Source organism: Rhineura floridana, chromosome 3 (assembly GCF_030035675.1).
Source record: "Rhineura floridana isolate rRhiFlo1 chromosome 3, rRhiFlo1.hap2, whole genome shotgun sequence".
Taxonomy (NCBI): domain Eukaryota; kingdom Metazoa; phylum Chordata; class Lepidosauria; order Squamata; family Rhineuridae; genus Rhineura; species Rhineura floridana.
This window is the reverse complement of record NC_084482.1, coordinates 191064157-191087863: the sequence shown is the minus strand read 5'-3', so window position 1 is coordinate 191087863 and position 23707 is coordinate 191064157. Positions and strand designations below refer to the sequence as shown.

The window sequence follows — 23707 nt, the reverse complement described above, 5'->3', positions numbered from 1 at the left end:
TCAGTAATAAAATGAATGTGACATCTGGAATGTCTCTGTTGCTTAAATTGCAAATCAAATGTGCTTGCTTTTATCTGTTCAGTGTTGGAAGACACGTCTCCCAGTTGCTCCTTCGCAGCTCCTGTTGCTGCCTTTGCTATATAAGCCATTTCTGGGAAGGCAGCAGCATTGTGAGGCGAGCCCATGTTGCCGTGGCAACCAACACCGCTGAAGCGAAGGGACAGCTTGGCCTGTGTCACAGAGAGAGAAAGCCTGTTTGGAGGACTTCACAATCTGTTTCTGAGGCAAGAGACACATGCCTCCCACACTCTCCCTGAAGGCTGGACCCAAGACCTGTGCCCTTAATATTGCCCTTGACATCTCAGCCTTATTGGACCCAGGTAAACATGGCTCAGGTAGAACCATCCAATCTGACCCCCTCCTCCATCCACCTCCACTCTTCATACCCGTACTCTGACACAATGGAGCCCTTTAAGGCCCAGGCCATGAGGTGCAGCATTTGATCTTTCCCAAGGCCTCCACTGCTAGGGGGCAGCCTGTAAGGATATTTCATACCCTAACCCTGGACACTGTCTTCTGGTATTCCTCTTTACAGGCCACGGAGAAGACTGGGCTTCCTCCAGCAATGAACAAGGCCACTCTTGGAGACTAGAGTGAACTAGCTGATTTGATCCGCCAAGCCAGTTTGGTATGTTTTTGTGGAGTAAGTCTACAGTGTATGTAGCAGGTTATGAAATATAGGATTTTGTAGTGGTGAAAGTGTTGGATTAGGACCAGGAACCCAAGGTTCAAATCCCCACTCAGTCCAGAAGCTCACTTTGTGACCTTGGCCCAGTTACAGCTCTCAGCCTAACCTACTTCACAGGGTTGTTGTGAGGATAAAATGGAGACGAGGAGAGAAGAACCATGTACATCACTTTGAGTTCCTTGGGGGAAAAGTGAGGTATAAATGCAATCATAAATGAAAAAAAATATTTATTAATTATCTACCCATCCTTCTTTCAGGGAGTTTAGGCAGCATAAATCATTTTCTCTCTTCACCCTTTCATTGTATCTTCACAACAACCCTGTGAGGTAGATTAAGCTGATTGAGACTGAGTGACTGGCTCAGGGTCACTCAGTGATCTTGATGGCTGAGCAGGGATTCTCCCCAGTCCTAATCTAACACTCTAACCCAGCGATCCTCAGCTTTTTCAGACTAAGAATCCACCTTGTCCAAACATGCATTTGGGGGCCCACTTTTTCATTTAATATTTGCGTGGTGGTAATGTTGCTGCTGTGATCCACCAGTTGAAGACCAGTGCTCTAATGACTACACCATACCGGCTCTTAATGTGGCTCTTAGTGTACAGTAAAAGGATGTAAATTCAGATCCATTCTTCTACAGCATTACAAGATAGCATACAGATACACCAGGAAACATGAGCAGGTGTGAGGGTATTTTTTCTTTCCTGTGGGGTGTATACTTTACTTTCCCCTCATTTATGCCTGTGCTGCCACATAGCCTCATGATGAAAAGCCTGCTAACTCTCCCCCCCAACCCCAACCCCCCGTTGCAGGCAATGTCTTCTTAACTTTGGATTCCCCACCCTCACCTCCACCCTGGATCTGCATGGTTTTCTTCTTAAGCATTTATTTGATGTACATCTGTGTGCATTTGAGGAGGGTTTTTTTGTGCTTTTTTTTAAAAAAAATTGAAAACTGTTCTAAGAAGATGGGGGAGGTGGCTTCATGACTGGCACAAGGGACAGCCAATCAGAGCAATGTTGTACACAGTACAGAGCAGCCAACTATTGTAGCAATCACAAAGGCACCTCCCCACTTCTCAAAGCACCATTGGGCATAGTGCCAAGAAGTGGAGAGAGAACTTCATGACATCAGGCTGGGAGCCCCCAGCGTGGCACCTGTAGGTATCACAACACCTTATGGCACGCCAATTTTTGCTTACCAAGTCCCTCCCACCTTTTTAAACTGAGGTGGGGCTTTCTTGGCTTGTCATTGCTTGGGGGGAGGGGTGTCTACTTTTTTGTCCATGTCTTCTTTGTTCCAGAGCATGTAGGTGTTTTCCCTTGGTTTCTTTGCGGAGTGGTGATGATGGTTCTGAGGACCAACAATTTTTCTAATGTGAACTGGGTATTCTGTGATGCCTACAACAGTTTCTTACATTTCCAAATATGCCCCTGGACCCAAAAAGGTTGGGATACCTGATATCAGGGCTGGGCACTCAGCTCTGCGCAAATCTAGCTTCTGCTCAAACCTGGAAAAAAACTGCTCGCAAGTAGATCAGAAGGAGAAGCAACTGATATTTTACCAGCTGATGTCAGACAAGTGCCTAGTCTTGATATTTAGGCAGCTATTGAAGTTATTTTTGTTTAAGACTCTCCCTGAAGTGTAACCAAGTCATTTTATGCAATATGAAGTGTACAATTGTAGAAGTAGTTTTACTACTTTTAGTGTACTGAGTCTGTAATTTTATTTTATCTTATTATATATGTTTTGGTAACATTTGGTTATTATAAATCTCCAAATAAAATAAAACAAAATGTGGATTATATGACATCTACAGTGAGTGTGCTGTCAGAGCAGGCTCATTGTTGAATTTGTTTGTCTGGATGCACCCTAGTAGTGGTACATGGGGCCTTCAGAATAATTGCTCAAGTATAATCACATAGGTGGGCTTGCTCCGAAGCCAGGCTTGTAGCACTGGGATGTGTGAACCTGTGACCTTCCAGATGTTGCTGGATTACAAGTCCAGTCATCCTGACCATTGGCCTTGCTGGCTTGGGCTGATGGGAGCTGGTGTCCAGTAAGATCTGCAGGGTCACAGGCAGAGCTTGGAAAAGTTACTTTTTTTGAACTACAACTCCCATCAGCCCAATCCAGTGGCCATGCTGGCTGGGGCTGATGGGAGTTGTAGTTTAAAAAAAGTAACTTTTCCAAGCTCTGGCAGGTTCCCCATCCCTGTAAGAGTAGTACAAGGAAGAAACCTGATAATGTGGGAGAGAGGAAGAAGATTCTCCAGAACACAGACTGCAGGAGATGGCGGCAACTTTCTGGAGCTACTGAATGGGATAAACAGAAGCAAGGGAGGAAAGGGGCTAGGAAAGATCAAGGCTAATAACAATGAGGATTCAAGCAATGTCAGTGCTGATCACTGGAATGTGTGGAGCACAGGAGGGGGGTGCTCCTGTCAAAGGACTTTGTGACAATTTAATGGAACAGACAGATTTTAGACATGAAGTTGCTATTGGGCAAAATTCAAATCCCAGTCCAAATTTTAAAGTTTTAAAACCTGATTTACAGCATTTGCAAAGGTTCAATATACCCACCTCACCACAAATGTTGCTGTAACTCAGACTCTGGTTCCAAAAATTTGATATTCCCAAGGCAAAATATGATATTCTCCATACTCACATATTTAGAAGTAGGAGGCTACATATAGCCCAATTCCAAATTAGAATTTGCAAATGTTAAAATTTGGGACCGGGGTTGTGGTGGTTGGGAAATCACAATTTTAGAACTGTTAAGCTGTTGTTAGGTGTTTAGAGTGGTATTTCATGGCTACTTACTGACATTTGAACCATTGGTGACCACTGCATTTTGGGATGGGCAAATCTGTCAGTTTCAGTTTCTAATTTTTCCAATCTTAACTTCAGTTCTCTACACTAGTTTGCAATTTATTTTTTGTTGTTGTTACGTCCTTATGAAAATTCATCAACATTTCTCCAGTATACATATTTTTCTATGCAATTTTGCCTAATATACATATTTTCAATTTTCCCTAATATAATTCATTTCTGTATGTTATTTTCACAAATATAGACATATTTAGGGATACTTTACCCAGCCATGTACATTTTTGTTGACATTACTTGGCTAGAGAACTGTACTGCAAAATTGGAGCCATGCAAATTTTGAGGGATGGTTGTGTTTCAGTTTTGAAAGTGCAAATTAGACAGATTCACCTTTAAATGTGAACTGAATAAGAATCTCTCCTGCATCCCTAACTGCATTTTAACAGGTGAACAAATCCATTTTCAGTAGCCTGGTTTTCCCTCCCTCTCATCTCAGACCACTATGCTGTTTATCACTAGTCCTGCTCAACCTTCACCCCATCACTTGGTAGCCTGCTCTTGCACTGTTGAAGAATCTTAGCCCATTACCTTACATCAGGATTGCGGTGTGATGTTTGCTGCTCTCCTTTGGCAGGAGCAGCTCAGTCACAGCTATGGGACCTCCTGCCCACCTGCTGACAGGCCCGGTAGGAGCCGAGAAATGGCACAAGGACACCCATGCAACAGTGCATGAAACCACCCGGCTGACGCAACGCTGTGGCAAGGATGCACTGGATCTCTGGCGTTCAGTCCAACCCCCAGGCCAGCCTGAGGAGACATCATATGAGCGCAAGGTTAAGACCGATTCTTGGAAATTTAAGTTGGATGTCCTGTCAACTGGAGAGGTGAGGAGGAAGCCACCAGAAGGGCCAGGGGTGACCCTGTGGAGAAGCAAAGTAAAACCTCCTCCTTGGATATGCAAGATAGCCTTGCCCTGCTGCCGAGACTATAGCAACACCAAGAACAATGAGTTTGTGGCCCAGTACATCAGGGACACACGGCAGGTGGTAAGCCGTCTGCGCCAGGCCTTCATAGAGATTAACGAGCAGTTTAAGGCACTGGTGCGCTGGAGACAGCAGCTTAATGCCACTCTGGATCAAATCCGCCAGGGCCTTGTTACCAACAAGCAGAGCCAAGCTATTCGGGAGCATCGGCCAGAAACGGAGAAGGTGAGACCTGCGTCAAGTCCATGTGCTTACACATTGAATCCATCCACCACTTATGAGCCAGCCAAGCCAACTCACCCTGCATGTTCTCCAATCACTAAATCTCATGTGGCAAGTGTGCTATGCATGGCATTTATTGCATGCCTGAGCCAAAGTGCTTCTTTTTTCTAAACATCTTGTGGGCCATTCAGATTCACCTTGCATCTATCTCCCCACCCAGACATAATTTTTGTGCTGCTTTGTACAGAACACCGGCAAGGCAGGCAGTCCACCCACACATTCTGTCCAGCATTCTGTCTTTAACAATAGCCATCCAGATCTCTTTGGGAAAATCACAAACAGGGCTTACCCAATGTCTGGCAAACAAGTTTACTTCCCTTGAACATGGAGGTTCCATTCAACTATCAAAGATACTAGCCACTGATAGACTATCTTCCATGAATTGCTTAATCCAAGGGTGGGGAACCTATTGGACTCTATAATAATTTTTTTATTATTCAAATTTTTATAAAACAAATACAAATACAACAAAAACAATACAACAGAAAAGAAAAATAAAGAAAAAAGAAAAAACTTGACTTCCGATTTGTTACAGATCAGCTATAAGTATATAATATATATCAAACCTGTCTCCTAAAACATACGAAATTCACTTTTTTCCAAAGTCTATCTTAATTAATCGTCAAATCCCATTATCATCATTTCATTTTTTTCTTTCAACAAAAAGTCCAAAAGAGGCTTCCATTCCTTAAGAAATGTATCTGTCGTTTTTTCTCTAATAAGACATGTCAATTTGTCCATCTCAACTAAGTCCATTAATTTCAATAGCCATTCTTCCATTGTTGGTATCGATTCCATTTTCCACTTTTGTGCATATAGTAATCTTGCTGCCGTGATCATATATAATATTATTCTTCCATATTTCTTTTCCTTTTGTTTATCCATAAAACCCAATAAAAAAAATTCTGGTTTTGACTGAATATTTATCTTTAAGATTTTTTGCATCATCCTACCTATCTGTGCCCAAAATGATTTGCCTGTTTACACAACCACCACATATGATAAAAAGATCCTTCTTGTTGTTTACATTTCCAACATACATTAGAAACATTGCTATACATTTTTGCCAACTTTTCTGGAGTCATATACCAACGACACATCATTTTATAAAAAAATTTCTTTAAGATTATAGCATAATGTAAATTTCAAACCTTTTTTCCACATATTTTCCCATTGATCCATTTGTATATTATAACCAAAAATTTTTGCCCACTTAACCATACACTCTTTTACTTGTTCTTCTTCCATGTCCATTTTCAATAAAAATTTATACATTTTTGCAATTATACATTCATCATTTGTACACAAACCTATTTCAAAATCAGATTTATTTATTTCAAACCCATACATTTTCTTGTCCATTTTAAATCTTTCTAACAATTGTAAATAGGCAAACCATTGTGAACTATATCCTTCTTTTATTAGTTGTTCTCTCTCTTTCATTATATATTCACCATGCACATTTTCTGATAGTTCTTGGTAAGTTAACCATTTCTCTTTTCCAGCCATTTCTCTTCTATAAAATGCTTCTTGACTTGAAACACATAGTGGTATTTTCGGAAAAAACCTTGTTTTGTATTTATTCCATATATTCAACAAAGGACGTCTTATAAAATGATTATTGAAATCCACATTAACTTTTACTTTATCATACCATAGATATCCATGCCATCCCCACTTCAGGTTGTGACCCTCCAAATCCAATAATCTTTTATTCCTCAATAGAATCCATTCCTTTATCCAGACTAAGCAACAAGCAGCAAAACAAAGTCTCAAATTTGGTAATCCCAGCCCTCCTCTTTCTTTGGCGTCTTGTAATAATTTAAATTTAACTCTTGGTTTTTTCCCCTGCCAAACAAATTTAGAAATATCTTTTTGCCATTGTTTGAAAGGTAGATCAGAGGATATGACAGGTATTGTTTGAAATAGAAACATCATTCTCGTCAATACATTCATTTTTATTACACATATTCTACCCATTAATGACAACTGTAATTTATCCCATTTTAACAAATCTTAATCTCTGTCCATAGTTTTTCATAATTATTATGAAACAACTTTGAATTTTTATTTGTCATAATGATACCTAAATATTTCACCTTTTCTTCTATTTTAAAATCTATCTTCTCCATTAACTCGTTTTGATCTCTTAAAGATAAATTTTTCACCAACATCTTCGTTTTTTGATTATTGATCTTAAATCCTGCTAATGGTCCAAATTCTTCTAGTTTATCCATCAATACTTTGATTCCTTCCAAGGGATTTTCTAATACAATTATTAATAATAATTATCAAGTCATCAGCAAATGCTCTCAATTTATATTCCTCTTTTTTTATCTTTATTCCCGAAATCCTTTTGTCTTGCCTTATGTCTCTAAGCAGCACTTCTAAAACCAGAATAAATAGAAGGGGGGACAATGTACATCCCTGTCTTGTACCCTTTTGTATTTCACATGAGTCCGTTAAATCCCCATTGACAATTATCTGTGCCTTCTGTGATGTATAAATCGATCTGATCCATTTTATAAAATTATCTCCAAAGTCCATTTGCTCTAGAACCTTAAACATAAATTTCCAATTCAAATTATCAAATGCTTTCTCAGCATCCAAGAAAATCAAAGCAGCTTGTATGTCATTTCGTTGTTCTAGATATTCCAACACATTCAAAACATTCCTGACGTTATCACGTAAGTCTTTTAGGTAAAAACCCCGCTTGATCTTCCTGAATAAATTGTTGCAATATTATTTTCATTCTTTCAGCCAAAATCATTGTAAAAAATTTATAGTCATTATTCAATAAAGATATTGGCCGATAATTTTTTGTTTTGGTTAAATCCTGCTCCTCTTTAGGCATTAATGTTATATTGGCATTTTCCCAACTATCCGGTATCTTCCCCTCTTGTAAAATAGAATTCATTGTATACTGTAAAGGTAGTAAAAGTTCCTCCTCCAAGCATTTGTAATACATTGCTGATAGACCATCCGGTCCTGGCGCCTTTCTTAATTTAATTTTACTTATAGCCTCAGATATTTCTCTTGACATAATAGGACCATTAATAGCTTGTCTCTGAAGATCTGTAATTTTAGGCAAATTCTGTTTGGATATATACTCTTCTATTTTTTCTGAGGGAATTTCCTGACACTTGTACAAAGTTGAATAATATTGATGGAAAACCCTTTGGATTTTTAAATTATCTGTCAACATCTCATCTCCTTCTTGTATCTTTAAAATAAGATTTGTTTGTCGTTCTTTTCTTAATTTATATGCTAGCAATTTCCCCGGTTTATTTGCAAATTCAAAAGTCCTTTGTTTAGCAAAGTTTAATTTCCTTTCAATTTCTCTAACTGTCAACATTGACACTTGTTTCTGTAACATTTTAATTTGATTTACAGTAGAGGCTTTAGTTGGATTCTTTTTCAATTCTTCCTCTTTTTGTTTTATTTCTTCCAAGATTAATTGCATTTTCTGTTGTTTCTTCTTTTTTAATTCAGAATTACATTTAATAAAATATCCCCTCATAAATGCTTTACTTGTATCCCAAACAATATTTTCATCTGTTCCTTTATGTAAATTGTGTTCAAAAAACTCTTTTAATTTCTTCTTACATTCCTGCACCATTTTATCATTCTGTAATAAAGATTCATTTAGTCTCCATCTAAATCCAAGATTTTTTTTTTTAAAGTCAATATCACTGGATTATGATCCGAAAAGGTTTTTGGTAACACATCCATCTTGGAAATATCTTTCGCTAAATTTTTAGACATCCAAATCATATCAATCCTCGAAAATGTTTTATGTCTTTCTGAAAAGTAAGTAAATTCCTTTGCATTGTCATTTATATATCTCCAAGCATCCACCAATTCTAAATTTTCCATCAATTCGAAACAGATCTTTGGCAATTTGCCCTGTGTCTCTTTAATATTTTTCTCAGAAAGTCTATCCATTTTTGGTGAAATTACCCCATTCCAATCACCCATGACACACCAATGATCATATGCAAACTCTGATAATTTTTCCATAAGTCCAGTATAAAACCTTGTTTTATCTTCATTAGGAGCATAAATGCCCACTATCAAAATTTTTGTACCCTGAATGGTAATTTCAACTCCCACAAATCTGCCACTATCATCCAATAATATCAATTTAGGAGACAATTGTGAATTAATATAAAGAACCACACCATTTTTTTTTGAATCCTGCCGAAATAAATTATTCACCCAAATTTTTACAAATTAAATATTTAGAATCTTTCTTCTTAATATGAGTTTCTTGTAAACAAATTATATCCAATTTTAATTTTTTCAAATAATGAAATATTTTCTTTCTCTTCTGTGACAAATTAGCTCCATTTATATTCCAAGTTAGATATTTGTAATCCATTTTTAAGCATGTATTTTAGAAAAGTCTGTGCCTGTTGCTCCCTTTGATCCATCATCATCCTTTTCTTCCTCTACCTGTTTCTGTTGACTTTGTTTCCCAGGAATTATGTCCATGTCTTTGAGTTTATCTTCTTCCATGTCTTTTGAAGCTTTTCTCAAGAAATCCCTTGCTTTTTGAACAGTATTTAATCGATACTTCTGTTGTCTAAATGTAAAAATCACTCCCTCTGGAACATCCCATCTAAATTGAATTTTACATTGTTTAAGTTTTTCTGTGAAGAAAGCGTAATCTTTTCTCTTACGTAGAAGCCTAACAGGAATTTCCTTCATCACCTGTATTTCTTTACCGTCAATTTTGAAGACATTGTTAAAATGATGTTGCAAAACCATATCTCTGGTCCTCTTTTTTAAAAAATAAACAAGCACATCTCTTGGGATTTTTTTTATTGTTGCATATCTGGAATTAATTCTATAAACTTTATCTATTTCAAATTCCATCCGATCTTCATTCCTGTCGAAGGATTTTGCCAAGGCATTAACAATTTTCTCTCTGATATCTTCACCTGTTTCCTCAGGGATTGCACGGAATCTCAAGCAATGTTCTTTATCTCTAAGTTCCATAACAGCAATATAATCCAAATTCTTTTCCAATTCCATATTTGTAATATCTATTCTATTCTCTAAGGTTTGCACCTTATCTTTAACATTTTTTACATCCTGTGTTAGTTGCCCAATGTTATTTTTAATCTCACCCACTTCTGTTTTAATATGATCTTGTAAATCTTTAAAATCCTTTTTCATATTGCAAAATTCATCTTTAAGTTGTTGTCTGTCCTGTTTCATCTCTTGTTTCAACTCTTGTTTAAAATCACTAAATCCCTCCATAATTTTCTGGAACATGTCCATCCCTTCCTGTGTATCAATTGAAACTCTTCGCTCCAAAACTTTGGCTGCTTTCCTAGTTGTCATTCTTGGGAAAAAAAACCTTTTCTATTATTAGCCAATGTATTATTATTATTATTATTTGTTAAACTTATATACCGCCCAACTAGCAAGCAGCTCTGTAGAGGCAAACAGTTTCTTTTCTCCCAGCAACAAAAAAGTTAATATTCCAGGCCTGTTTAATCAACACAGTTATTATCTCCAGCACATTCAAGAATGTAAAACAAATCCAGTTCTCAACATCCAGCAGTTAGTAAGATACATGAACAGCAGATTTGTTCAAAAAAAAAAATTTAATCCAAAATAAAAAAAATAAAATAAAAAAAATATTCTCAGATATATTTCCTTCAAATAATCAAATCATCTTATCTAATAAGTTGCCTCTTATCCGTTTAATCTTTGTAATTCCAGCTTTAAGCCAGCTTTTTGTCATAAAAAATAAAGCAGGTTCTTTGAATTGCTCCCTTCTTCCTTAGCTTTGTATAATACGAAAAAAGTGTGAGTCACCCAAGTTTCTGAATTGCTGATTCGTAAACAAGTCTCTTTTACGATAGTAATTTAAGGTAGTTGATAAGATTTAGACAGAAGGAGGCTAGCTCGTTAAAAACGTTTTTAAAAGAGAAAGAAAAAAAGACTTGCTTACTTTCAGCACAGCCTGTTGGAAATCCAGACTCTGTCTTCCGCTGCTAGAAATGCCTTCTTATCTCAGGGGGATTCCTGATCAAATCTAGCAATCTACAGCTCGACAGAGTTCCGTGGATAATCTCTTCAGTTCCCCTTTTATCTTGGAGAACATTTACGCCAGTCAAAAATTCCTCTTGACTGACTTTTTTTTTTTTATAATAATTTTTTTATTATTCAAATTTTTTAAAAACAAATACAAATACAACAAAAACAATACAACAGAAAAAAATAAAAGAAAAAGAAAAACTTGACTTCCGATTTGTTACAGATCAGCTATAAGTATATAATATATATCAAACCTGTCTCCTAAACTCTTGACTGACTTTTAACTGAAATAAGCTTCCTCTGAGATAGAGCTCACTCAGAGACGACCACCAGCCAGCACTCCTTCCGGGAAGTCCTCGAACCTATTGGACTCTAGATGTTGTTGGACTACAACTCTCATAATCCCTGACCATCAGCCATGCTGACTATGGTTGATGGGAGTTGGAGCCCAAAACATCTGGAAAGCCACATGTTCCCCAGCCCTGGTCAAATCTTTTTTTTAAAAGCCATCACCAGATCTTGTGGCAGTGCAATCCATACATTAATTAATAATTATGCATTGTGTGAAGACATTAATTTTTTCTCTGTTCAACCTACATTTTCATTGGAGTACCCCAGTATAATGAGAGGGAGGAAAAAATCCACTCTCCTTTTTCTCTGCAACATTCATAATATTATAAACCTTTTGCCCCCTAAATCATCTGTTATCTTAAGCAAAATGCCCTAGAAGTACAAGAAGCCATATCTAACACCCACAGTATGATCCTGGTTTTGCAATCTACTTTGCTGACAAAACTGTGCATGGAAAGTTTGGTTCAGCTGTCAGTTTTGCCCCGTCCATAATTCTTCAGGAGGGCTATCCACCCCACCGCCAATTGGTGTGGGTATGCTTACATTTATATGTTCATAATTCATTAAGAAAATAATGCCAACATTTTAAAATCGGTTACAAAACAGCTCAGAGGATGAGAGAAGTGGCATTGGTGATGCCATTGATTAGCCAACAAATGCCATCTACAGCTAGTTTTTACAGCAAATTTGCAGAACCAATTTTATAGATTTTGTTTGAGGGAGCCCATGGCAATGTGCTCTGAAACAAAATCAGTATGCAGGACTGGCTTCTAGGTTTTAGAACATGGGTTTGCTGGGAGAATATGTTTCTGATTTATCCAGGAACACTTATGCCTGAGAGTTATTATGCCAAGCTAGGAGTATAGGTAGCTAACAGCTGGCTGGACACTACTCAGAGATTTCTGTGAAAATCAGAAAAAGTCCACACTCTTCTGTTTCTAATATATACAATCCAGTTTGCAACCATTCTTCTGCTCTGTGGGCACCATGTTTGTTCCTTTCACTGTTATGTAGGTATCTGACAAGGTGGATGCAATAATGAAATGGGAAAAGGAGGAGTTCCGGAAACTGAAAGCCAAGCTGGAAGGGATGATGGCAATGTCAGGAGATCATCTCAAGGTAGGAAACAAGAGAGACAATATTCCACAATCCCTAAAGGCAAGGGAGGCAGACCAGATGGACATCAGCACATGAAAAATAATATCTGAATACATAGCAAGGCTTTGTACTTGTAATTATCACCTCTAAATGGAAAACAGAGGACATAAAATGTGTTTTCTTAAGCTGCAATATGTGTTCTATTATACTGAAAAGGGGAGTCCTAATATCTCAGGTGATCAGACTCTGAATAACTTGCTAGAAAATTGCACAGAATGCATTCATGAGGATCCAACACACAGTTCCTCAGTCTTCACACAAATAGCAAACAGAATGTCTTAAAACTGACTCTTTGCACTGGATCCCTGAATGGAGAGATGGCATGATCATATTCCAGCTCACATCACTGGGTATTACCATAGACTAGATGGAAGTTGGAGTCCAACAACATTTGGAAGGTCACAAGTTACCCACCTCTGCTGTGGGAGAACCAGAGGGTTGTGTGACTTCTCTACATCTGTTGTCAGGAGATAAAAACTCCCATGATGCTCTGGAATAACTATTGCTGGATGTCCTATGAGGATATCTCTCAGGTTTAATCCCTTAAACACACATATCAAACACCTACCCACATTATTATTATTATTATTATTATTATTATTAACTTTATTTATACCCCGCCGTTTTTCCAAATTGGAACTCACGGTGGCTTCCAGATAAAAAACAGATACAATTAAAACCTACCAAAGTTAAAAGCATATAATAGATAAATAAATAAATATAGACAGATTTAATTAAAAAATGAACTCTAATTTAAAATAGCATTAAACTGTTTCTGATAATTAAAAACTCATAAAATCAGAATAATTAAAAAATAAACAAGCAAGAACAATATAACCTCCTTTTGGGTCTATCCTTAGCCACCTTCAGAATCAAAGGCTTGCTGAAATAAGAAAGTTTTTACCTGTCGACGAAAGGACTGCAGGGAAGAGGCCATTCTTATCTCCTTAGGGAGGGAATTCCAAAGCCTATGGGCAGCCACCGTGAAGGCCCTATCTCGTATCCTCACTAGTTGTACTTGTGCGGATGAAGGTATTGAAAGAAGGGCCTCTCCTGAGGATCTCAGGGCCCGGGCGGGCATATAGAGGGCGATGCGGTCTGACAAATAGCCTGGACCCAAGCCGTGTAGGGCTTTTATAGGTCAGCACCAGCACTTTGAATTGTGTCCGGAAACAACTGGCAGCCAGTGGAGCTTTTTTAACAGGGGAGTTGTATGGTCCCTGTAATCAGCCCCAGTTAACATTCTGACTGCAGCACGTTGTACCAGCTGAAGTTTCCGAGCAGTCTTCAGAGGCAGCCCCACGTAGAGCGCGTTACAGTAATCTAAACAGGATGTGACTAAGGCATGTGTCACCGTGGCCAGATCGGACGGGTCAAGGAACGGGTGCAGTTGGCGCACTAATCTCAAATGTGCAAAAGCCCTCCTGGCCACTGCAGAAACCTGGGAATCCAAATTTAAAGCTGAGTCCAGGAGGACACCCAAACTGCGAACCTGTGTCTTCAGGGGGAGTATAACCCCATCCAACACAGGCTGTATCCCTATTCCCTGATCTACCTTACGACTGACCAGGAGCACCTCTGTCTTGTCTGGATTAAGCCTCAATTTGTTCACCCTCATCCAATCCACCACTGACGTCAGACACCGGTTTAAAACCAAGACAGCTTCCTTGGAAGAAGGTGGAAAGGAGAAATAGAGTTTGGTGTCATCAGCATACTGGTGGCACCGAACTCCAAACGCCCGAACAACCTCTCCCAGCGGTTTCATGTAGATGTTAAATAACATAGGGGACAAAACTGAACCCTGAGGCACTCCACAGGCCAACGGCCAAGGAGTCAAACAGGAGTTCCCCAATACCACCTCCTGGGTTCGCCCCTCCAGGAATGACCAGAGCCACTGCAAAACAGTGCCCTCAAGTCCCATCCCAGCTAGGCGGTCCAGGAGGATACCATGGATACATGCCTGCAAACAATAGAGAGCCAGTTCATATGCTTTAAAATCCTTCATACAGAGTGTCCCCATGGATGCAGTTACCTGGGGAAAATGTTTGACCTGGTGATGTGGTTTGTGATGGTGATTTGTCATAGTGTGGCATCCCCTCTGTCTTTTTAATCTAGTGCACTTGCACAAATCATCATGAAGAAGCACCCTGCTAAAGTAGGTAGCCCAGGTCAGTTACTACTGCCCTTCTACATTCAGCTGCATCTATGGAGACACAGCCCATGGTGGGCTTTAATCTCTAATATAGGCCTCACCATGCCCGTATTCTATAATTCAGGTAATGTGATAAACTTAACTTGTTGATCAAACATTGCATAAATTATCTGAAGAATGAACGTACATGGAAAACACCGAGCCAGCTGCCACTGATGGGCTCTGTGGTTTCTGATATTTTGAGTCTTACATCAGAGGTTTGATACATATTTCTTCAGGCATCCATTAGTGTCATAATCAGATTAGTTATTTGCTTGTTTATTTACTTAGTACATTTGTAATCCATCTTCTTGCCAAAGCATGCAAGGCAATTTATATTTCATAATCACATTTTATAATGTAAGAGGCATTACACAAAAGGAAGAAGAAACTGGGCGAGAAAAGAAGCAAGCTCAAGTACCTTCCATTTTATATTGTTAGGTCACATCCACATCATACATTTAATACACATTTAAAGCACATAACTTCCCCAAAGGATCTTGGGAACTGTAGTTTGTTAAGGGTGCTGGGAATTATAGCTCTGTGAAGAGTTCCCAAGAGCTCTTTGGGGGAAGCCATATGCTTTAAATGTATGGTATGGATATGATCTTACACAATGAGGTGCCATAATAACCAGATGGAATGGTCACTGATGGAGGCTGTTCTGGGAATGGAGGAGCTGAATGATAATCCATGGTGGCAGTCTGAGCTTTCTCCATCTGCTGCAGCCAAGTGACATGGCTCAGACCCACATCTTATATTTCTTGGAGATAGAATTGGGGAGATGGGGGCGGGGAATGGAAGCCAGTTTCTTATCATGGTTTCCTCTTTCCAATTACTCATTGTAGGCACTGGGCACATGTCGACAAACTCTGGACACACTGTGTGGTGAACGCGGTCGTGTCCTGGACTTGGTGCCACAGCCTTTGCGCATGGTTCTCCTAGGGGCTGGGCGTGATTCCTGGCTGGGATTAAGCCGGCCTTCATCCCCCTGGGTGGAGCGAAATCAGACACCGATCCCTGATCCCATTGGAGCCTTTACACCAGGTAAGGGGAAACAGCCCTTCTGTGAGGAAAATTATTTATTAATGTTTCATATTATTTCTCCTTCACTCATTGGTCCCAGGGCAGGTTGCATAAAAATTTAACAGAAAAAAATACACTTGGCAAAAATACATTTGGCAAAACCACAAAAATATTATTGCACTAAAACAATGAGCTGTAAACAATAAAATGGATCGATACAGCGGAAGGAAGCAGCATCACTGAGACCTCCCCTCCTCAGAGTCAATTGAAATCAGTGGCTTTCCTTAAAATAGGAATAGATTATTTAACAGGTAGTGCAAGAGAATAATCCACTGGCAAAAAGTGACTGAACTGAAGCTGGGATATCCTAAACCATTTAGTCCAACCAACAAACCAGATTTAAGAAGCTTTGTTGTTTCTCCACTTCCACTCTCTAGAGTGTGCAGCAACTCTAGAGGAGGGCCGACGCCTCACCTTTCTTACCAAGGATGTGGTCCAACAGTTGCAAAAGGCCATCAAAGATGCACAGAACACTCGTACTACAGCTCACAACACCATTGAAAACAGCTTGCAGGGCAAGAGGGATGAGACTCTCTGTCATAAGGTAAAGGGAGATCTAACACCCTGATACGTTTGCCACATCATACATGAAATCATTTTTGCATGTGCATGCAGATCCACTTGTTAGCCAAGAATGTGTTTTCAATGTCAAGGCTCAGCCTCGATAAATGCATTGTGAGACTTAATTATCTGCTAGAGTTGCATTGCTCTAAGCCAGCAAAACTGTTCTTCCCTTCTAGATTGTCCATGCCTCTGCAATGCAGAAAAGTTGGCTTAGTTGTTTACAAAACAGAAAGTTATTGGTTTCATCCTCTTATGGGAAAAGTACTGGGGGTCTTGTACCTTTTCCTCCTTTATAATTAATATACTGAAGTCATTGCTACAAAATGTGGTGATAGGCAGTAGCTGAGGGCCAAACTAGATGTGATATGATTCATGTTATTAGCTCCTGCATGTTGTTGGTTTTTTTTTAAAAAAAATCACCAACCCTGGGGACCCCTGAGCTGCACCAAGACTGGCATGGGAGAAGGAGGGCTTTAACTCTTTGCCTCTGTCATCATGGTCCCAATCAGAATTTCTCCCTACCCCACGCACACTTGCTATTTGCAATGGCAGGAAAGTTTTTAAATACTTCCTCTGCTCAAGTGTTATTCAATACTTCCTCTGCTAAATCTTAATACTTGTTATAGTTGTTTTACTGTTTTGTACGCGGCTTAGAGATATTTTTATATATTGAGTGGTATAGAAATAGTCTAAATAAATAAATATTATTAGATTTATATCCTGCCCTTCCAGTAGGAGCCAGGGCTCCCATCTAAGTTAGTGGAAACCTACATTTTGGTTTTGGTGATATGCAAATACAAGAGGATTTCTCTACTCAGAATTCTAGTGAGCCTAGAACAGGAGTTTGGCAGCACAGTTTGGAGTCTCAAATGACACTTTCCCCCCTTTCCTTTCCTCCTGAAACCTTCCCTCTACGCGTGCTGTGTAATACCAGCTCTGCAGCAGAATGTAGCTTGTAGTTGCCATCCATCATAACACATAACACCAGTGCTGAGGAACTGCACTGGCTGCCATTATAATACTGGGCCAAGTTTGAGATTTTATTGTTGGTGTATAAAGCCCTAAACAACCTGGGTACAGGATATCTGAGAGTTCACTTTATCCTCTGTATAGCTGCCTGCTCACTGTTTTCATCAGAAGGATGAGTTGACTCATGAGCAGCATTAGATTTCCCTTTAGAGAACTGGTTTATGTTTTTATTTGTTGAATTTTTATTGTACATTACTATGGTATTCTATAATGTTTATAAGTATTCCAAATACTAATAATAAAAACACATATGGCTGATTTGGGGGAGTATATTTATTTATTACATTTGTTAATTGCTTTTCTTTACAAAAGTGAACCCAAAATGACTTACAGTTAAAAAGGTAAAACCAGTATAAAAACTTAAACAAAATGAAAAGTTAAAAACACATTAATATAACAGCAGTGGAACAACCCACCCCCTAAAAGACACTACAGCATCAAGAGCCCACCAAAAGCCCTCTAAAATCAGGAGTCAAATGCCTGGGAGAACTGTTTTTGCCTGACGCCTAAAAATAGATAATGCTGGTATATAGCATGGAGAGGAGAGTTTTTAACCTCATGATGTGCATCCTCCTCCTGACTCTAGTGCTGCTTATCTCCAAGATACTGTAAGCCGGGGTGGTTTCCTTCTAGCCTGGGGCCTGATGTGGCTCCCCAAGCAAATTTTCTCCCCCACCTCCCCAAGACCCCACTGTATATGACAGCAGCACCAAGAGGATTTTTAAAAAACCAGACTTGAAATAGTCTAGCACCCTTAAAATGTAAATGTACTGCCTTCAAGTCGACTCCGACTTATGGCGACCCTATGAATAGGGTTTTCATGAGGCTGAGAGGCAGTGACTGGCCCAAGGTCACCCAGTGAGCTTCATGGCTATGTGGGGATTCCTGATCCCCCAGGTCATAGTCCAACACCTTAACCACTACACCACACTGGCTCTTATGTGGATACAAATCATTCCCTCCCCAGTCATCAGATCAACCATTTAGTGACATCAGACAGGGGCCTCCGCTGTGATCTTTTCGGATTCTGCTTAAAACATTTCTGCTTAGGCAAGGCAAGCCACGCCTATCCAGACACATAGATGCTGATGTGTTTTAATGTCTTTTTAGTCTGTTTTTTTAATCTTTTTATAAAATGTTTAATTACTTGTTTTTATTGATATATTAATGGTTTTTGTAAACCACTTAGAGATTTTTCACAATCACAGTATATAAATTTTGTTAATTAAATAAATAAAATAAAAAAGCAGGGAGGAGCAATAACTACCATCTTCAGCTGATTTGCATGTGTCCGTGTGTGTACATGCAAGAGTGTGGGATGGTGACACCCACCACTGCCATGCACCCCCTGGAGGGTTGGCAGCCCTTGGGTCAAAGAAGGTCAACCACCTGTTGTCAGTTGTTAGGGGCTCAAGTAGGCATAACTTACACTTGGAAATTCACCACCTTCACTAATTGCTCCTACTGTTTGCATATATGTGCACAACACACACGCACACATGTTCCTAAGCGACCCGGCTCAGTGATTCCTTTATTCTTTCTCTCTGGCAGGAACGTCTCGACATGACTTTGGGAGGAACCCGCAGCACTCTGCATCGCTGCCAACGTTTTCAGCATGAGATGTGTATTACCCGGGGAATGGCCTTGGTGAGCAATTAGGGCACTGCTGTAATTCCTCACATCTTCCTCCCTCCCTGCCTGCTTGGAATCCTGCTTTGACTCTGAATAATTTGCATATCCACAGGGTCCTGCAAGTAGCAAGTACTTGGAGACACGGGAGAAGCTGACAAGGCCGGTGGTGCAAGTGTACCAAAGACATGTCGGAACACAGCTACCTGAAGCTGCAATCCTCAACCAGGTAAAAGAGCCTGATTGGGCCTTTAAATGGAGTATAACTGGAGTGGGGAACTAGATCTAAATGGTGGACCAGATTCTTATCTCCCTGCCCACTGCAGATCAATTCTGAAAGTGGGGCTGTCCACTTGTCAGTCACGTGACAGCACAGTGACATCATGTCACCCATTTTCCTTTGGCAATATGGTCTGAAATTAAACTATGGTGGACAAAGGCACAGTGTTTTGCAAGTGTTGGTAATGAGCTGATCATTGGTGCTTGCAAAGGTGCAGGGCTCTGCAGGTGCCAACAAAGCTGATTATTGGCTTGCAAAGCACTGTGCCTCCTTGGCTGCACTAGGAAGTTTCTCATGAGAAACTCCATTATTATTATTATTATTATTTGGAATTGCTTTTTAAGATGTTTTTAAAGCTTTTTAAAAAAATGTTTTAAAAGATGTTTTGTTTTAATATATTTTAAAGTTTGTTTTTAAGATGTTTTAGTGTTTTTAGTTTGCTACCCTGGGCTCCTACTGGGAGAAAGGGCAGAATATATAGTGCCTTGCAAAAGTAATCAGATCCCTGGGCTCCTACTGGGAGAAAGGGCGGAATACATGCCTTGCAAAATAATCAGACCCGACCAATGCTCTCATATTACTGAATTACAAATGGTACACTGTAATTTCGTTCTGTATGATATTTTATTTTGAAACACTGAAACTCAAAATCAATTATTGTAAGGTGACATTTGTTTTATGTTGGGAAATGTATATCCTGCCCTTGCTCCCAGAAGGAGTCCAGGGTGGCAACATTTAATTGAAACATTTAGTACAAAGCCAGCTCTAGGAGCACTGGTTGTTAAAATGTTGGTGCTAATATCTAGCATTGCAAACCTATAGAAATAAGTCTTACCAGGACTTACTTCTGAAGACCCATGCATAAGATTAGGTTTCAAGAGTTGCAAATCTTTTTTCAAGCACTGGATGGTATGATGATAGAAAGAGATACCACTGGGCAAGTGGAGCAGGAAGTGGAAGGAGCAGGACAAGACTGCCTTTCAGCGATAATGATTTATCCAGTAAAGTATTTTGTGATGAGGCAGATGGGTTTAGTGGATAAGTCATTATCGCTGGGAGACATGGGATAAGACCTATACTTGTACTGATATGTTGTACTACAACGTATCTAGTTACTTTTGCAAAAAGGAAACAAACAAGAGTTCTAATTTAACAGAACAAAGATTTAGATTTCTTGGCTTCCTATATTTGCTTAGTGCAATTATTTAACCAAAACATTCAGCTAGAACAAATAACAATTTAAATTGTTCAGGAAATACATTAACTCAAAATGTCCACAGGTGCTAATTCTGTTGGTCTATATCTATTCAGAAATAGTGTTAATGGAAGCCAGGTTTTCAGAAAAAAATCTCTAGATTCTTGTCCTTCTTTTGTACATACCGTATATCGGGGGGGGGACCTCAGGTCTGGGGGCTGAATGTGACCCTCCTGGCTTCTCTATCTGGCCCTTGATGCTCCCTTTCCCCTGGCCAAAATCCTCACTGGCCCCGATCCATGTCTTCCTCAAGTGCTTTTGTCTATCTGGAATATGTCCTCGATCTGTGATAATACTCTCGCTTGCCTGGATGGGGAGGTGTGTGTGTGGGTATGTGTGCGTGTGTAGAAATCTGAGGCTTTTGAATTGCTGGAATGCAGCCTACTGTCAAATCCATCGCCCCACCCACTTTTGTCTCTAGCCCCTGAAAAGTTGCTCATGATCGAATGCAGCCCTTGGGCTGAAAGATTCCCTACCCATGTTGTATGCATAGGAATTGGATTATTTCAAACTCTGTATGTCAGGACACCCTCCTCACTTTATAACGCCTCTCTCAGTGACAACAACAGCTTAGTATAATCCTGAACATGTCTACTCAGATATAAATCCTATCGAATTAAATAGAGCTTGCTCCCCAGGTAAATGGGAATAGGACTCCAGCTTACGTGTCTTTAAAAATTACTAAATGGAAGTAACTGTACATGTGACACAATGCAAGCCCACTTTGTGGATGTGAAGTTGGTGGGTAGGAACCTTCTCTTGGATTCCCAAAACACTTTACATTCTTTTCTCTGCCCTTGCACTCTCTTTGCAGTCCACTGCTCAGTTAGATCGCTCTATAGCAGATACAGCTGAGAACATCCAGCAGCTTGATGCCACCCGGCGTTACTTGCGTGAGTGCATTCATCAGAAGCAGACCGGCTACGATGTGGATGGCAGCATTAAACGGCTGCGGCAGCGCCGCATGCACCCTCGTACCAACATGAAAGAGGTTCTTGAATTGGTCTACACCTAAAAAGCAGAGCAAATGGATAGAAAGAGCATACAAGTAAAGAGCTGGAAATGCTAGAATGGTTCAGAATCATTTCTTCTCACCTGGGAACAGGGGAAATACATGACTGGCTGCAATCACAGAATGGAATACCAAATGTTACAGTCTTTTAACTTGAAGTACACTAGCTTGCCAAGAAACTCAACCATTATATATACACACACATTAAAAGAGTAAGTACATATTTCTGGCCTTCCTCAAAAATACATTTCCAAGAGTTTAAAGGGGAGTTCGGTTTTATGAATGGTAAGAAACTTTGGTAGGTTTTTTTTCTATTTGAGAATCTATTCAGTAAATCCTAATCTGTCACTAATATAATTTGTGTGTTAAATATTAAATACAGTCAATGCCAGAACATCTTGTGTATATAGATTTTTTGAATTTCTTCAGGGGAAAAATCTCCCTCAAAAAAAAAATAATAGGAACTGGTAAGATTTTCTAGGTATTGAGACAGAAATCTGAGTGCACCAGTGAGAGGAGACAGTCTGTTTTTTCAAGTGTGTTTTGGGCTCTCCTTCAATGCTTAACTGGGACATAGTGGGGCTCAAACTACAGGGAAACTGTTGCCTCTGATGTCAGAGACTAGTTACAATACACAAGACACATGGGAGAATGAGAAACTCACTTCCTGCCCCCTTTAGCATACTAATCACCAAGACCCTTTTTTGGTGCCAACAGCTTGCAAGCCTGCTGTTTTATATGATTGAGGGTATGGTCTGTGTTGTCTGTTTAGGCTCAGTGTCAGAACACAACATCCTTGCAGCTCCTGGGGACCCAGCACCCTGACAGAGCCTACTGTTAACACCTGCCTTGTGTACTTTTTAAAAAACAAACAAACTCCCCATGGCACAAGATGGCTGAGAAATTTCCCAGAATGCCTGATGTAGCATCACTCCAAGCCATTGTAGGGAATTTAAGTGGGGGCTCCCAGCCTCTCAGTGCTGCCAGATAAATCCACTAGTGTTTACCAAAGTACGAAAGGGACCAACAGAGGGCACCCACATTATAGGAGGGGGCCCATAAGTGGGCACTTTGCCATGGGTCCCCTCACTCTGGAGCTAGCTCTGTGTCTTGAATATTGATTATGAATTCATGCTCTGCACAGATCAGTTTTTTTAACACAGGCCTGCAGCAGGGTTTGTCCTAGGCCAAGGGAAGAGAAGCAGGGGGAGTCCTCTTTGTGCTTGACGGGAACAATGCAATCTATTTACTATGGATACAACAAAAGACAAATCAAATCTTTTAAACATCAGTAAGTGATATGGGAGCTTTGAAAAGTGGCAGGACTAATGCCAAGTATGTAACAACACTTTCCCTATTAACACTAGTTAATGAGGGTTTACCCCAAGCACACTGTTCTCAGTTCTCAGTTCTTAATGTACATTAAAATGCTCACTGTTTCATCGGGGGCAAGACCAGTGACTTACTAGAAGCAGCAGCAGGTTTTGCATACAACTGTCAGCACAGGGCATGGCAGCAGCTTGGGTGTACCTGTCAGGGGTGGCTGTGCAGATGCAAAGAGACGTTTGACAAGGGCAGGACATGCCATAGAGTAAGTGCTGTATGAAAATGAGGATGATACATTTCTACAACAGCTCAGCAATAAAGATTTATTTGCAATATATTTAATTAATAAATATTTTGGTGGCATGATCAAGCCAACAGTTTCTGTAGCTCTGTCTTGTGTCTTTATAACCTTAAGTTAACACCTTTAAGTATGCCAGGGCTCTAGATGGCTCTTACGTTTCAGGTCTGCATGATACTGCGATATCAACGGTTTTCTCCTCACAACCGTCCACTCCTCCCTTACAGTGCTTTTTCCCATGCGTTTGTCTCAGGAAGCCGGTGAAATCCAGACTAAAGGAAAGCAAGGACAATTTGCCCTCGTTTTAAGGAAGAAGTTATGCTTATATTAAAATTAGCGGTACGCATGCGCTAGTCCTGAAACAAAGCGATAAAATATAACAAAAACACTACCTGGATAAACAAAACGTTTTAATGAGAAGAATCTCTTTACCAACATTTACAGGGAGCAGAGACACCAAAAAAAAATCAAATACAGATAGAAAAGATCAGTATTAGAAAGCGGAAAGAACATAAGTAAAACAAGCGGAATTTGCTTGGCATCCCCTTTGCATGCAAGCCGCCATTTTTAAACGGAAGCAAAAAGAGAGCACACCCTAACCCCGCATGCGTTAAAGTGTGACAATCACGTGAGAACT

At 39.7% G+C, this 23707-nt stretch overlaps 1 protein-coding gene and 1 long non-coding RNA gene across 2 annotated transcripts; one reads left to right on the top strand and one right to left on the bottom strand.

The window, feature by feature from the left end:
* The first annotated feature begins 88 nt into the window (after positions 1 to 88).
* TEKTL1 (tektin like 1) lies at positions 89 to 21815 on the top strand. The gene is made up of 9 exons (XM_061618975.1): positions 89 to 380; positions 596 to 688; positions 4210 to 4783; positions 12257 to 12361; positions 15440 to 15638; positions 16055 to 16221; positions 18822 to 18917; positions 19015 to 19128; positions 21249 to 21815. The coding sequence occupies exons 3-9, from the start codon at positions 4229 to 4231 to the stop codon at positions 21447 to 21449; spliced, it is 1437 nt and encodes a 478-aa protein (XP_061474959.1). The 5' UTR covers positions 89 to 380; positions 596 to 688; positions 4210 to 4228; the 3' UTR covers positions 21450 to 21815.
* Positions 17592 to 23659, bottom strand: LOC133380849 (uncharacterized). Its single transcript, XR_009761559.1, has 3 exons — positions 23463 to 23659; positions 23229 to 23342; positions 17592 to 21445 (listed from the first exon to the last, which is right to left on the bottom strand). It is a non-coding gene; the product is annotated as an uncharacterized LOC133380849 (long non-coding RNA).
* Positions 23660 to 23707: the final 48 nt, after the last annotated feature.